This window comes from Rhinolophus sinicus, linkage group LG02 (assembly GCF_036562045.2).
Source record: "Rhinolophus sinicus isolate RSC01 linkage group LG02, ASM3656204v1, whole genome shotgun sequence".
NCBI lineage: Eukaryota > Metazoa > Chordata > Mammalia > Chiroptera > Rhinolophidae > Rhinolophus > Rhinolophus sinicus.
This window is the reverse complement of record NC_133752.1, coordinates 26622391-26637917: the sequence shown is the minus strand read 5'-3', so window position 1 is coordinate 26637917 and position 15527 is coordinate 26622391. Positions and strand designations below refer to the sequence as shown.

Below are 15527 nucleotides of genomic sequence, written 5' to 3'. Positions count from 1 at the left end.
TGCATTATTTCCCAAGGCTCTTATGTTCTTTACCAGGCAAGGCCTATGAGTCATTTCAGCAGGCAAAACAAATGGTGGCCTCTGGGTTTGAGTGAAAGCGCCATTAATTTTTTTGACCAAGTATTTGTTACAGATACTTCTGAGAGCAGTTTCATATCAAGTATTGTTATTGATACCTTAGTTTATAAGACGCCTAATTCACTGGTTAATAATCATAATATTGTATATTTTTAGAATAACCATTTTCACAAGATTTTTACTAGATTCTCAAAGTATATAAACAGGGTATGTGCTATTTATTTTATAGATGAAAAAACCTCCTGAGCTTCAGAGAGGTTAAGTATTTTGTCCAAACTTATACAGCTAATAAAACATCAGCATTAAGACCCAGGTTCTTTCTAGTTTTGAAAATTATATTATTTTAAATAAATGAGTGTTAGTTGCAAACAGTGCTTAGTTCTGAGTTTTTTTTATCCATTTTTCCATGTAATTATATGTTAGGAAAGAGAGATAGAAACCAGATAGAAAAAGTGTCTAGAAAGAGATGAATAGTGGGAAGTGATATTAAGTTCTTATGAACATCTACCCAAATGAGAGGCTAGAGGTTTTCAAAGGCTTGCCTCACAAATCTAAGCATATGATGAAAAATGTAACATCATTTAGGACATTAAATAATATTAAATATTAAATATACATTAAATATTCTGTATATCATATCTATGTATATAACATAATATAAATGATATAATATTCTGTACATAAGAGCTGGGCTATTCATTAGAGGAGATGGCATAACGGCATTTATGGCAGTGGAGAAGCCACTGGTTTTGGAAAGAACCTGCATTTATTAATGGATAATATGGAAAAACTCTTAATGTCAGGCCCTGTTCTGAATGACCTATTTTTCTTGGTAATCCTTTAAACCAAAATGGGAACTATATATTAAGAACATGCTTGTTTATCATCTAAATATTTCATTTCTTTTTTTGGAATAGGTTATAAATATAAACCTTCATCTGTTCTCTTAAGAGAAAGTGATTCTGAGAAACTTCAAACATTGAATACACGAATTACTGCAGGTGAGCTCTGCAACATGCCAACAGAATACAGCTTAGGAAATTCCAAAGCTTCACCATTTCAATATAAACTCAAGATTGCAATCTCTGTGCTCATTTACATTAGGCTTGTATCTGGAAGACAGGAGCTATGAGCAAATGATGTCTAGTTTAATGTCTTATTATCCAGGGACAGGAACGATCAAAACTACCTCCTTAAGTAATGGAAAGTTTGCTTAATTGGCCAGAAGAAATTCATGTGAGTAGGCAGAGAAGAAAAAGCAATAAGGAATAAGCCTCAGATTTATTTTTAAATGAGACAAGATACCATTCTTCTCAGAATTGCAAGAAGTAATTGTAGAGTGGGTATGGCTTTTACTGGAATCTTCACTTAGCAAAGGGTGTCATTGTGTAAAGAGAACTTCTAATAGCCCCAATTAAAAAGTCCCCTGTCCTCTCCCAAGAAATAGAAATGGAATAAGGGAATTCTAATTAGAGCAGCAAGGGGGCTGTTAGCACAGATGCTGTGGTTCTATCTCCTTCTTCTAATTGTGAAGACGCCTTCTGAATTCAAGCTGTCAAGTCATATGAAAAAGAAAGGGAGGGAGACTATGACATGGGCAGAGGCCTCTTCTTCAGCAGGGAGAAAAAATATCCTTGAGTCTTTGAAAAGCACAAAATTATGAGTGATATTACTACGGCTCCTCATGCATCGCCAGTGAGCAGGCTCCTTTGTCCTTTGTGAGAAGTCAGATAAGGAAGCTTCATGTCTGGTGTGTAAACCATTTTCAAAAATGAAAAGGAAACTGAACAAAACTTGAGCCCCCTACCGCAGCTGCATCTGTAGCTACGTGGGGATTTGCACGGAATTTCACTGGGAACTGTGCTCCCCAGGCTTTTCTTCGCTATTTAAATTAGCAGGTACTCAACTCTGTAGCTTGAGGAAAAATTGGATTGGGTGCACCTAAAGAGCTCACTTTTTTTTTTAAGAGAAAGTTTCTATTCTCAGCATTAGCAGTAACATTATTAACCCACGGCTAATAATAAGTATTAGCTAAATAGTCATTGGACACCAGCTAAATGTGGGGAAAGTTGATGGAAATCTGGGGCAGTAAATGGAAATTTTGTTTAACGACATAAAATTCACAGGGTTGTTTCAAATGGGAAAATTAATTTTTAAAGGGAGAAAATGGCGTTTCCTCCGGCCGCCTCTCTTATCCAGTACACATGCCTGACATTCACACATACACCAGGAATAAGTTTTAACCTGGCTCTGCTGGGTTTTTTGGTTGCCTTGGGAATCCCAGTGCTTTCTCTTTTCAAGTCATAATTTTGAGCACCGCAGCCTTGCCTGAGAAAATGTCAATAGTTCCCCTGTTAACTCATATAATTGTGAGAATCACAAATTTAAAGTTCTAGCTAACCACAAGACTAAGCTCACACGTTGTATTTATGAGCCTGTGACTTTCATTCACCAGAGAAACCTGCCATAGGCATCCTTCCCCTTTAACAGCACTCACTAAAAACCCCTTGGCTTTATTACCAGGAATATAATACTGTTTAGAGCAGGCCAAGCGGTGGTGGCTTTTTTAAAAAAAACAAGAGTCCTTTTGAGGCTTAGCATCTTAAATGGCGAAAGAAGCAGATTCTTTCTTGTTATTTATATTCCTTCAATTGTCCCCCCTTCCATTGTAAGTTGCTATTTCTAAGAGAGAAATGGAAAGGAAATAATGTCTCCCTCGAGTGCCATTTTTAAGGCCTCTCTTTGTGATGATGGATTATAGGCAGCAGTGAGATTGTAAGGAAAAAATGTGCCAGCACGGGTCTCTGGAGAAGGAGTAACACGAGTCAGGAAAAAACATGTAGTTCAAAGAGAGCAGTGACTCTAGTTACATTCAGCAGAGCAGCTTGCTGTCGACTTTGACTGTACATTCTAGAGTGTCTCTCCAGTTGTTCATGTATTACAAAGCAAGTGTTGTTACACATGTACACACAGAGATATAGATAAGCTCACCCTCTCAGAAAGACAAGAGAGACGTCAGGAGAGATTGCTAAGACCCCGGCACTCCACAGTGCCTGACACGTTCTGGAGGCACAGCAAACACTGATGGAATCAGTGATTCTCATTGCTGTAGAAAAAGATGCCGGACAGCCTCAAATCTCAAGCTTTTACATGTCTCTAATTTTTTCTTTTTCTTTTTTGCTTTGAGAAGTGTAGTGCCTTACGTTGCCCGTCTTGGCATTAATCTACTTCATATTTTATTCATTCAGCTATTATCTTCACAAGGTGATGAGTCTGTCTTATTCACCTGTGCCTGGATCCTTGTCCCTGGCATAATATCTGAGAGGTAGTTCATGTACAGTGAAAGCTGATTAAATCCCACAAACCCTAAGGAGAAATGAGTATAGAGTAAAAAGAAAAGATGAGCAAGAAATGAATCTTGGGGGTTGGGAAAGGGGAAACAAACGAAGAGACAAAGAGCGTTCAGAAGGAACGTAATTCCACTTCATCAAAGAACATATAACACACTTTATAGAATTGCTAAGGATATAAAGAATAATGAAATACACGGACCATCTTGAAGAAAAGATTTTGAGAATTATGCAAAAGTAACTTTGAAACGTGTCCCTAGAAACAGTGCTTAATGAGTTGACCAGATCAGGAGACCAAGACCAGGGTCAGAAGCAGTGGACTAGGATGAGAATCATTGGATGCAAACAATAGAAACCAATGTGGCTGACTTGGCAGAAGGGAAAATTATTGGAAAGCAAATAGGGAACCCAGAAAAGCAGCAGGAAGGTTAGGGAACTTGAACTTGGAAAATAAAGAGGAGTTAATGGAGGCCAGGCAGCCAAAAATACAGCCAAAATCACACCATAGGATTGGTTTGGTGAGAACGCCTTTGCTGGTGTGACCACCACTGGATGCTCCCTCTGAGCTGCCAAAGCTACCCTTAGACCACCTTGCAGTTTGGCATCACTGCCCAAGATTGTAAATCCCAAGGAGTAGTGTCTGACTAAGTGTAGGCCACAGGTTAGTACTCCAGGTGCCGGGAAGCAGGGAGCAGGAATATGTGCCCTTCTGTCTTCCTGAGTACTTGAGAGTTCCCCTGAGATGTCCACATCATGAACAGCCAATAAATAAACATCTACAACACCAGGTTCCTGGGATTAGAGCTTCCACTTATTTCCGCTGCATGAATCAATTAAAGAGGTCATTTTATCTCTCCCCTCTCTGTTCAGCAAAAATGCTTACATTTTTAAAACTCGAAATTCTTCACCTTCAAATATTCAGCCAAAAATCTACTGAACACCGACTACGCACAGGCATTTGTGTTAAGCGTTGGTGATCCAGTGGCACACACTCGAGCACAGGCCCTGCCTTCACAGAGCTGACATCACAGTTAAGGAGATTCTACCCCAGGTTGCCTTCAGGGGGGAAAACTAATTAAACTATAAAAACTCATTAAGTACCTTCCATATGCACAGTACTTTCACATACATCATTTGATTTCATTTCACAAGAACCTCACTTTTTTCCTGATGAGAAAACTGAAGATATGAGAATTTAAGTAACTGACACCCAGCCAGGTCCTAGCAGAGTTGGGGCTGAAAGTTAGTTCTGTCCAATGAATGTACTTTCTAATAACACATCAATGGCAATGGTGAATTGGGGAGCTTACCTCTGCTGGTTCAAGCTACAGATCAAAACTCTTCATGCTCTTTAACATTTCACACTAGAAACTGAGAAGAGACATTTTCTTTATAAGGTTGTAGAAGCTTGTGTGAGACAATGTGAGTCATCCACAAACATTGGCTGAAATGATTTTTGCAGTTAATGTGGGTGAGTTCGTAGGACCCATGAAACAAAGAAAACGGAACTTGATGGTGAAAGGAAATTACTACATGCCAAAAGTGGATGGCCCAGTAATTTGTATTACCCCAAAATAAAACTAATGGCAATATAAAATTATAATTTGCAACATGTTTATGGCCAGTATAATAAAGACTAAGCAGGTTTCAATTTCCTGCGGAAGATAAATTACTAGTGCCAGATGTCTAGCAACCAAGTAAGATAACATGAAAATTTAATATTTACTTGCTTAACTATAATGTATATGACTCTTAAAATACGGATTTGGTTCATAAAACAGTAAAGGTTGTAGCCATCTGCTTGGTTACCAAATAGATCAAAAGGCAGAGGGTGACTCTATTTGCAGGAAGAAATTGTTAAGTGTGAAGAATCTGTAGACAGAACAGGGTGATTTATTCTCTTCATTCATTGAATGCCTTTATGTGACAGCTATTTATGCCAGGTCTGGAAGAACTGATGATAAAACATATGCAGATAAACATTTTTTCCATCTTTGCACAGACTCTTCCTGCCTGAACCACCCTGCCTCCCATGCCACCTCCTCCTGCAAACCTCCTGGCCTCCCACCGTGGCTTGTCTAGTACACTCCAACCCTAGTAACTAAACTACAACCCTGCCTTCTGGTCTTGGCTTAACTAACACCTCCTCGGGGAAGTCATATTGGACCTCCCAGATTAGGTCAATTCCCCTTATTACATGCCATCATAACACCACAAATCTCCTGTGACAATTATTACTGTTGCTATTTGATATTTTTGTGTTATTTGATTGGTGTCTCTCCTATGAGCTAGGTAGTTCATTGAGATCAGGGACACTATCTGATAATACTCATCATTACATTTCGAGCTCATAGCATAGTGCATATACGGGCATTCAGTGGGTGCGCAATAAATATTTATCAACTAAATACAACTCTGCATTGACTAGGCTGAACGAATGGATGCTGCACTTTACAAAGACCTTTTACATACCTTTTCCCCTAAATCATAACTCTTGATAATGCCTATCCAAAATAATGAAAAGAAAATGGTTAAACCCTTCATCAGTTTCATTCCTAGGAATAGTAAAGATATCTGCAGTGTGAATGAACTGGAAATTGAGTCAATAGCTCAAAATATTGGCAACTGTCTGTTGAAGGAGCTTTTTTTCTCTTTAACTGTTAATTCTAGATAATTTTGCAGTAATTTATTTTCCTGTCCTCATTTGATTTTCACATTGGTCAGATTTGGAGCAGAAGAATAGTTTTGGGATCACTGTTAATAATAACAGATGGAGCTTTGAACATAGTAGGAAGTTGGCACCTTGAATAATGGAAATCTATTTTAAGCTGCCATAATTGGCTCTATTAGCTGTAAAAGCTACCATAGCTAATTGGTTCCATTAGCTATCTTGGGGTTCTACAAAACTGCCAGTGTTTTTTTGTGATGAAAAGGTTAGAATGACGTATAGCAATATTGAAGTTCTGCACTGTTACGGCAATAAGAAGAAATCGTTAAGACTGGAAGTATTTTTGAAGCCAGATTAGAGAACTGAATAAGAATCACCAAACCATCTGAAAATTTCCACATCTGTTTTGACCACAGTAATCTGTGAAGATTAACTTGAATTTCTTCATTTTGGGAGGAGCTCTTATGAGAAAACCAAGTACTTTGCGGATAACAGTTTAGACATTTATTGCCACTGTCTCCACAAAGAGTCATGGCTCAGTCTCCCAAAGTATGAAGGAGAGGAAGGGTGCTCCGAGGAAACAAGGTTAGCTATCCATAGCCCTTCCCCACGGAGCACATATGTGGGTCCTACTAAATTCTTAGCAGACCGCTGGAGTGGGCTTAAAGATATGCTGGTAAAAGTATTCTGGTTTGCATTTGGTAGTGCTTTCTAGTCTTCAAAGTACATGAAAATACACCTTTATTACCTCATTTTACCCTTACCTTTATTTTCCCCCTCTTAGCCTGAAGGCAGCAACTAGCTTGGCGGAAGTCACAAGGACATAATCTCGGTAGTTCAGGTGTTGTTGCCCACTGCCGAACTTTTATACAGAACGTGTGGGGCTAGACCAGGACCCTGCCAGCAGAGGCTGCCTGGCTGCTACCGCCCACCAAGCCACACAGGTGCCTCACGCAGCTGAATTTACCCGGTCAGTGGCTTCCTTCAGGCTTGTGGGCTCCGCTTCCGACAGTGGTAGCACACCAACAATGATCCATTGTTTAATCCAACTCACACCAACAGGTTTATAAAACTAGAAGGCCAATCTATTGATTCACAAAGAGTAATAAAATTGAGAGAAATACGGACCAAAACACTTCTAACAGCAAACACATGTGTTCTCTCTCCTTGGAGAGGACCACGTAGGAAGGCAAAACACAGCTAAGGCTTGTTTGGTAGGTCTTAAAGAGGATTTTGTTACCAACACAGCTTGAAAGGCTTTCTTTCAGGGGTGGCCTGATAGGCTCAATGAACACAGCACTTTTAACATTTAACAAGCTTTGGTGGGGGGATCTTTTCTGAAGATGATTTTGCATGTTTCTGCTCTGATGATGGCTTTTTATATATTAACTCTCAGAGGTCAATCTTATTTTTCTTAGCCACAAATTCCAAGGCAGGTGTGGGGGCGGAGCCCCAGAGAGTAGTTTCCAGGCTCTCGGCCTCACATAGACAGGTGCTGGCTCAGGTAGTAAATGGCCAACTGTGATTGCATGGCCATCAGCTGTGGCTAGTTGGCCGTCAGCTGTAACCAGTGAGCCATTGGCCACAATATAACTGCTGTGGCTACGCTAGAGAGAGGAAGAGAAGGAGAAAAAAGAATGGGGCTAGCAAGAAGATGGCGGCTGGGCTGGCAAGTGTGGATGGCGGTTTGCGGACAGTGTGTATCCAGCCTCCAGTGAGAGTATAGTGCCGCCAGAGAGAATAAAGTGGTATGACTCCCCTACCTATGGCTCCGTGGGTGTTCCTTTTTGGCCTCACCATGGCCTGCGTTATGTGGGGAGCGGGACCAGAGACCCCGCCGGAAGACTTGCATGACGGAGGGTCATATATTCGTAGTATGGACACCTAACCCTGTTTACTACTCTGTTTTGTTTGTAGCTGTTTTGGCTTTCCAATGTAATAACAAAGTAAAATTTAGCTGAACAAGTAGTTTTGGAGATGAGAGTATAAAAAATTGATGGTGCAAATTCCCTTAGTAGCCAAGGGAGCCTGGAAGGATGAGGAAATTTTAGATGTACCTTCACTGTGGGAGATGTGCCTTGTTTTTGACATGAAAACCATCAGTAACAAAAATGAAGAAAACACCTTGCAAGTTTCTGTTACTCTGTGGGAATCAAAAATTACAGTGGAAGGATGAATTGAGGTTAGATACCACATGTCATAGATATAAAGCACTTTGGAAAAGTGATAGAAATCTTAAAAAAAGAAAGAAAGAAAGAAATTATCAGAGGACAACCTGGACATTGTCATGGGCAGTGTGACAGGGGCTTTATTTGAGAACACAAGGCATGGAGTTTTATTTTTAATCAAAGTTTCTACTGCTGGAAATCCATTTTGTTCACGAGATTCAGCCAGGTCAAATCTCCAACTGGGGTTCTTTTTAAATTTTCAGTCTCTTCTGAGGTTCCTGAAAAATGTCAAAGAAATGTTGGGTTCAGGGATTTGACAAATTCATGAAAAGAGTTCTGTGAAGTTTTAAAATATTTCTGACTACTTCTGCTACCTTAACTAGTGCTGGTGAATTGATATAATTTGAGAGAAACTCTATTTCCCAGTGTAGAACAACAACAAAAAAATTCCACTTGTTTTAACTTTTCTGAAGAAGGTGTTAAAATGACACCTTGTTAAAATGACATCTTATCTGGTTGCCTTTTTATCAATTTTGCAGAAGTTTTGCTATTAGCATATAAGTTCCATGACTTTTGATACTAACAGAAGCAGAAAATAATGTCTCACTAGAGAGTTACTTTGGAATTGCCATCATTTTCACAGATTATAGCTTTCTACAATAAATGATGGTGATATGGTTATACCATACTATAAAATATCAGCAAACAGAATGAATAAGCAAATGGTGAGCAATTTGGCTTTCCAACCAAAACAGCTCTGTTAATTTTCTTCGATAACTATTTAATTTCATAAATAGGTTCTTTTGATATTTTAACCTAATTGTCTGAGCAGTTTTTTGCATGCTAGGTTCATTCTGAAGCTTTAGTGGACATCAGAATCAACTTGGATGTCTGTAAATAGACTAACAAAGTTACAAATGTATAAGCCCTTTAAGCCAGCAATTCTACTGTATTTCTAGGAATTGGTCCTGTAGGTTTACTTACATGGGAGAGAAATGACATATGTACAATGTTTATTGCTAATGGGTTGACAATCTCAAAAAATTAGACACTAGTGGGTTTGCAATGTCAAAAGATTAGACAATCTAAATAGGAGACTATTTAAAGACATGATGATACATCGATACTATGGAATACCAGGAAGCTGTAAAAAGGGATGAGGAAGTGCTTATGTGGAAAGATGGCTAAGCTATATCCTTAAGTATATATGTGTACAGTATGCTACTAATTGTGTAAAGAATGACAAAAATAACATATACATATGCATAAAAATAAATTTATCCTTCCATCATCTATCAATACATAAAAAAAGTAATAACATTGGTTGCCAAAGGAAGGAAGTATGTGATGAGGTGGGAAGTAATTGAGATATGGGGTAAGAGGGAGATATTAAGACTAAAGGAGCAGGGAACCCAGAGAGACAGACTCAGACACTTGCATACACAACACACACAGACAGAAAATGCGTGGAGGGCTGCCTGACAGGAGCTGTGTCCTTTGGTCAAGGGACACAACAGCCAGTGGTTGTCCTGAAGAGAGAGAATGAATATCCCAGCTTGGCTGTTCTCCCTTTACCCAATGTGCACATACTTCCCATTGGCCAAACACAACCAGAGCTGGAGGACACTGAAACTGGATGGAGGCAGTTCACAATAGATTGGTCTCCCAGGGCACCAAGCAGAGTGGAAAAAGGTGGAGAGCAGATCTAGAAAGGCAACAGCATAGGTAGCTCAATATGTCAAACTGAAAACTAAGTGCCAATGATATGTTTGTGTTTAGGACTAGAGAGAGGCTCGTTTCAGTATTTGGCTCTTAGTGCAATCAGGGTCTGCTGCTGGCTCAAATTCCTAAGTAGACTAGAATGTAATCATGAAATTGTTTTAATGAGATATTACTGGATACTTGCTTGATACTTCTCATTCTGGTCCTCATTCTGGGATGCTCAGCCTTGCACATGAAGAGCTCCCTTTGTTCATTCACCAAATGCTTTTTGAGTACCTTCTGTATGCCAAGAATTCTGCTATACATTGGCAAAAATAACATGCAGTCAGTGGAGGAATCAGATTAGGGAACCCCTAATTCCAATACAGTATCAAGTAACATGATAGAAGTATTCACAGGGGACTTGGGGAACATAATGGAAAGACCCCTCATTCAGAGGATATGTTGCCTAGTACTTGATAGATGTTCAATAAGTATTTTTAGAGTAAAGGATTAAGTCCCAACTCCTATGTCTCTACTAGAATCACAGAATGTTGTACCGTAAAGAAACTTGGCTGAATACTTACTTTCATTTTAGAGAAGTGGAGGGTAACCGGGACATACTGCCCTGGCAGGGTTTACGGGAGACCCTAGGCTTCCTGAGTCCAAGGCTGAGCAGTTTCTTGTCACTAACCACACTGCCTTCTCGGATATAATGGAGGCTCCAGCACATAATGTAGGACAGGAAAAAGCCATTATTCAGTGACTTTAGGAAGTTTTTTGGTGTTTTTATAAGACCCAGTTTTGAGAAATGGTTTTGAAATTGTTTTCCACTAACTCGTTTCAGGTAATACTTAACAAAACTTGTGTGATTAATATTTGCCTTTTTTTTTTTTTAAATCTTCAGAATATCCTTCTGAATTCTTTGGACAATTTGGACCAAACCCTGTTTGAGAATACTCATCATTTTATTTGGGGAATGGCTTAACTGGTAAATATATGAGTCCAGTTGAGAATGCACAAAAGGAAATAGCAGGAATGCTGACTGATGAAAACTAGCTTGAGATCAAAGAAATGAGAGCTTTTTCAGGAAGCCATTATGAGTCATGGAAATAAGCTGATGAAACCCATGGAAATAACAAGAGAATGTTTGCTCTCCTTGTTTATCCATCATTATAAAGCTTGCAATGGTTCCAAGATCTTGAAGAATCAAAAACAGGATCAAGTATGAACATTTTTTTCTCATTGGCCCACATTGCAGATTCTGATTTGATAGATTTTCCTATACAGATGGATTGTTTCTTTTTGGCAAGTTACTTCAGAGGGCCTGGGTTGTTTCTTTATACATTTGTTTGGATTTATAAATCTTGCCTCATTTTGGTACTGAGGACATTTTAAAAAATTCAAAGATACTAAAATGAAATGAATTTAAGTGAAATAGTAAATGAAATTTGAATACTTAAATCTAATAGCAAAATGTTTCCTCTGATTCTTGTAGCTTTCATATTTTTGTAGATGTGTTGATTTCAGTAATAACTATAGTTATTAATTACAATAAAAGCACATATGGACAAGAGGGCGGCTCTTAACATTGAAAAATATAAAAATACCTTCCCAGAGTTAAGGTGGAATCTAACCTCCCGGTATCATTATTTGCATAAAATTGCTTAGCTGAGCTGATTTCCAGAGTTTAACTATAGGGTCAGATTTAATTTAAGCAATTTAATAGAAATGAATATTTCAGAACACAGAAGATTTTCTGTTACTTTTTTTTTTTTTTTGCTAGATTACAAACTGAGATTCTAATTGTAAAATTTAGGTTTGAAGATTTGGCAAGTGGAATTCCACTAGTCTCATTTTTTCTTATCTGTGTCCCTGATGAATGAGAGAGTCAGGCTTGGGTCTGGAATATTCAAGAGTTTAAGGGTATCACACCCCATGAGGTACGGTTATTATACAATTTCTGAGAAGCCAAATTATTGTTTCCTTGCTCATCCCTATTATGTTGAGACAAATGACATGGAAATCAATGGGAACTTGGCTTACAAAAGGCATAAATTAAACTTCAAGTTCTGTTAAATTGTGTCAGATTTCTGGAAGCTAACTTATTTGTTAAAATAAAAGAGTTTAACAGATACTGCGAAGCATTCAAAGATGTAAATGGCCTGCTGTCTGCCCACAAAGGTTTACAATCTGGTAGAAGAGACAAGGCATGCATACCACCAGTTGTAATACTAGACACAATAGGGTAAGATGAGTGTGTCATTTGCAGACTCCACGCTTCCTGCTGAGAATTCACAGGCCAAAATAGAGTCATTTCCAGTTGGGGGGAATCAAGGGAGGCTTCTCACGAAAGTGGCTTTTGAGCAGCATCGAACCTGGCTTTTCCTGATTTCTCAGAATAGGTCAAATCTCCCAAGTATATACTTTGTCAGGTCTCCTAGCCCTTTTCATGTCTGTTATTTACAATTATTTTTGTGGTTATTCTTTCATTTCTGTCTCCCTCTCTAGACTGGTTCTGCTCATCACAGTATCTCTGGCAGCTGGCATAATGCTCGGCTCACAGTAAGTTCTTAATAAGTATCTGTTGGATAAGAACTATTTACTGAGCCCCTTATACATCAGGCACATGCCATGTATACTTTCATTTCTTCCTCACAACGACTCCTTGAAACGTGTCATTATCCCTGAGGAAGCTGAAGCCAGAGAATCTCACCAATTTGCTTTTGGTCTCAGTGCAACATGTGAATTCAGTCGTAGGTCTATTGGGCTGCAAAGCTGTGCTACTACACCCTGTATAAGCACGCACACTGGGGGATAGAGCCTGGCAAAGGGAATAGGACATTTGGAGGGGGTGCCTGAGAAAAGGGGCTCCAGCTGAGAGCACCGGCAGTGCACTTTTCCGGGAGTGCAAGGAGGTTGGGTTAACCATGCCCTTGAAGAAAAGTCTGACTGCAACTGCTGCTCGGTGGCTGGCCCTGCATGTCTCCCTCAGCCTGGCAGTTCTGCTCTCCTCCCCACCCAACTGGATCCAATAAAAAGGAATCTGTGGTCCTTGGTGCTCTGTGTGATTCATGGCTTCCAATCTATACCATTGACTTTGGCTTTTTAGCACACCTTGCTTTTCAACTGGTTCCAAATCTGACCTCGATGGACCCTGTACCCCCTCCCTTATGACTTATAGCCTAGTCATGCATTTGTGGCTTTCCCTGCAGGCTTCCCTCCCCAGCTAGAACCTGTGCTCACCTCCTTGACCTCTACGTCCTGCTGAGTAGCAGGATCCTGGCTCTCTGTGCAAATGAATTCAGGTGGAGATTGGAGAGACCAGAGAAGAAACATGGCACCAAGCCAGAAGGCTGCCAGAATTGTTCAGTCATCAAGTGGACACAGTGGAATTAGAGCGACAGATACAGGAAAGGATCTAAGGGAGCGGCAAAAGATTTGATGCAACGGTAGGAGTGAGGATGGAGCAGGAAAAAGGGAAGGGAAGAGACATAGATGACAACTTTCTGGACTTCTGTGTGGGGGAAACAATATTGCCCAAACTTATACCTGCTAGTTTGGGTTTCTAGAAGAATTTCCATTTTCCACAAGATTCCCTTCAAACTCAACTTTCACCCAAGCTTTAAGTGCTACTGTCTCCCTTCCAATACTTAGTCGTCCTTGGTAGAGCAGTCGTTTTTCAGACCGTCTCGCTCCTCTCTGGCTCTTCTCTGACTGTTACATTTGCCTCTTCCTTCCATCTGTAGAAATTCTTTCCACCATGCAAAGACAGAGTGGCTACCTTGTCCATGGAGCCTCCCCTGCTCACCCCAGTTGGAATAATGTCTCTTTTCTGTGTTTCCCTAAGATGCAGACCTCTTACCACAGTACTTTTCACATCCGACCTCATATAACAACTATTTGTATTCGTGTCTGTTTCCCCACCAGTCTGTGAGTGAGACTGGGAACCACATCTTTTCTATCTTCTGAGTCCCCAGTGACCAGTACTCACTTCTCCCTACCTGGCCCTCCCTTGCAATACTCATCCTGGTTAATACTCATCACAGATGTTGGTTGTGAATTCAGCATAGTGGTTACCTCTCAGGGGATGGGATTAAGTATCTACATAGCAGTGACTTCTAACACAATGGGAATGTTCTTTTATAAACATGGTGGTGGGTATATGACAGTTTGTTTTCTTATAATTGCATGTAGCTTACATATGTTTTAACTTTTGTACCTATTTGATATCTAATAAAATCAAGTTTTACAAAAGACAAATATTGTTTGAATTGCATCAGCCTTTTTCCCTTTGTCAGTAGATAATTTCTGTCTGTCTCCCCACCCCCTCACTGCCCCCCCCAACTGTATTTCTTTCCTTTCATGTAAAACATGGTAGAATAAAGACTTGGACTCATTTTCTGACAGCTTCTTCTCCTAATTTGACTTTGTTTACTTCCCTCTTCTTTTTAATCTTACTTTTCTTTTCTGTCTACATCTTTCTTAACCATCTCCAACTATTGGTGCTATTCTGATGGGTGGTGATCCTAGGATGAGGGGAAGAAAGTTCTTACATTTTAAAATTCTAAATAAGGTATGTTAGCAGATTACCCTAGAGGTATGACAACCAAAAATACACTTAAAAAACATCTCTGTTAACTGGGAGTCCTGTACTTCAGTAAAGACAAAGTGGTGTAGAAGCTTCTGTGATTTGACAACATGATGAACTGTGTACTCACAGGCAGGGAGAAAACAGAATATTTTAGCAAAACATAATACATCATAAAATCTTCTGGAAGTTATTTTTTCTTTCTTTTTTCCCCCCTGAGAGTTTAAGGCTGTTACCAGAAGAAAATATGGAGATACTATTGCTGCTTACGAGGGGTTTATCGCTTTATGGGTTATTAGTGAAGACATTTTCATCTGGAAATAACAGCAGGCCCCAGTCAAAATAACCTACATGATAAGAAGGTTTATTATTTTACCTCACAGAAATTCTGAGTGGTGCTTCCAGGGTTGGTTAATTCAAGAACTCACATCATCAATCATCCAGCTTCTTTCCTGTCTTTCTTCTCTGCCATCTTCAGCTTATTGCCTTGTGTCTTCTGGCTTCCCCTGTCATGGTTTCAAGACACAATTGTATGAAATGATGGTGCCACAGCACCAACAGTCGTCACATCTTTATACCACAATGTCCTTTTTAAGAGTAAAGAAACCTTTACAAGAAGTCCCGCCCTTACCCTTCACCCAGCAGATTTCTCCTCATGGGTGCAGTGACATGAGGGAGGAAAATGTTACGGAGGCTTATTCATTCCAGCAGCTGAATTGAGTGGTTCCTGCATTTAGACACCCTAAATACACCCCCATCCCCACCCCCACCAATCTGCCTTGGTTCTAAACCTGGTTCTCCAGCCCTCCCTTTGATTCTGTGAGCTACCAGTAATATCTTTGCAAAAGGATCCTTTTCCTGCTTAAGTTTCCAGAGTTGGTTTCTGTTGCCTGCTGGATACATCTAACATCTAATTTATTTCATAAAGTCATAGGATGTCTGAGCTGTAAGAAACCTTATAAATCATCCAG

At 39.6% G+C, this 15527-nt stretch overlaps 1 protein-coding gene and 1 long non-coding RNA gene across 3 annotated transcripts in view; one reads left to right on the top strand and one right to left on the bottom strand.

Moving 5' to 3' along the window:
- TMEM156 (transmembrane protein 156) overlaps nucleotides 1-13024 on the top strand; it is a 29442-nt gene extending 16418 nt beyond the window's left edge. For both annotated transcript variants that reach the window (XM_074322378.1, XM_074322385.1), the window contains 2 exons: nucleotides 996-1079; nucleotides 10873-13024. In XM_074322378.1, the coding sequence (XP_074178479.1) occupies nucleotides 996-1079; nucleotides 10873-10919 (131 nt within the window). In that variant the 3' untranslated portion in view covers nucleotides 10920-13024. The remainder of the gene's footprint in view (nucleotides 1-995; nucleotides 1080-10872) is intronic.
- Nucleotides 8377-15286, bottom strand: LOC141569374 (uncharacterized). The gene is made up of 3 exons (XR_012492943.1): nucleotides 15188-15286; nucleotides 14933-15062; nucleotides 8377-8542 (listed from the first exon to the last, which is right to left on the bottom strand). It is a non-coding gene; the product is annotated as an uncharacterized LOC141569374 (long non-coding RNA).
- Between the last annotated feature and the right edge of the window lie 241 nt (nucleotides 15287-15527).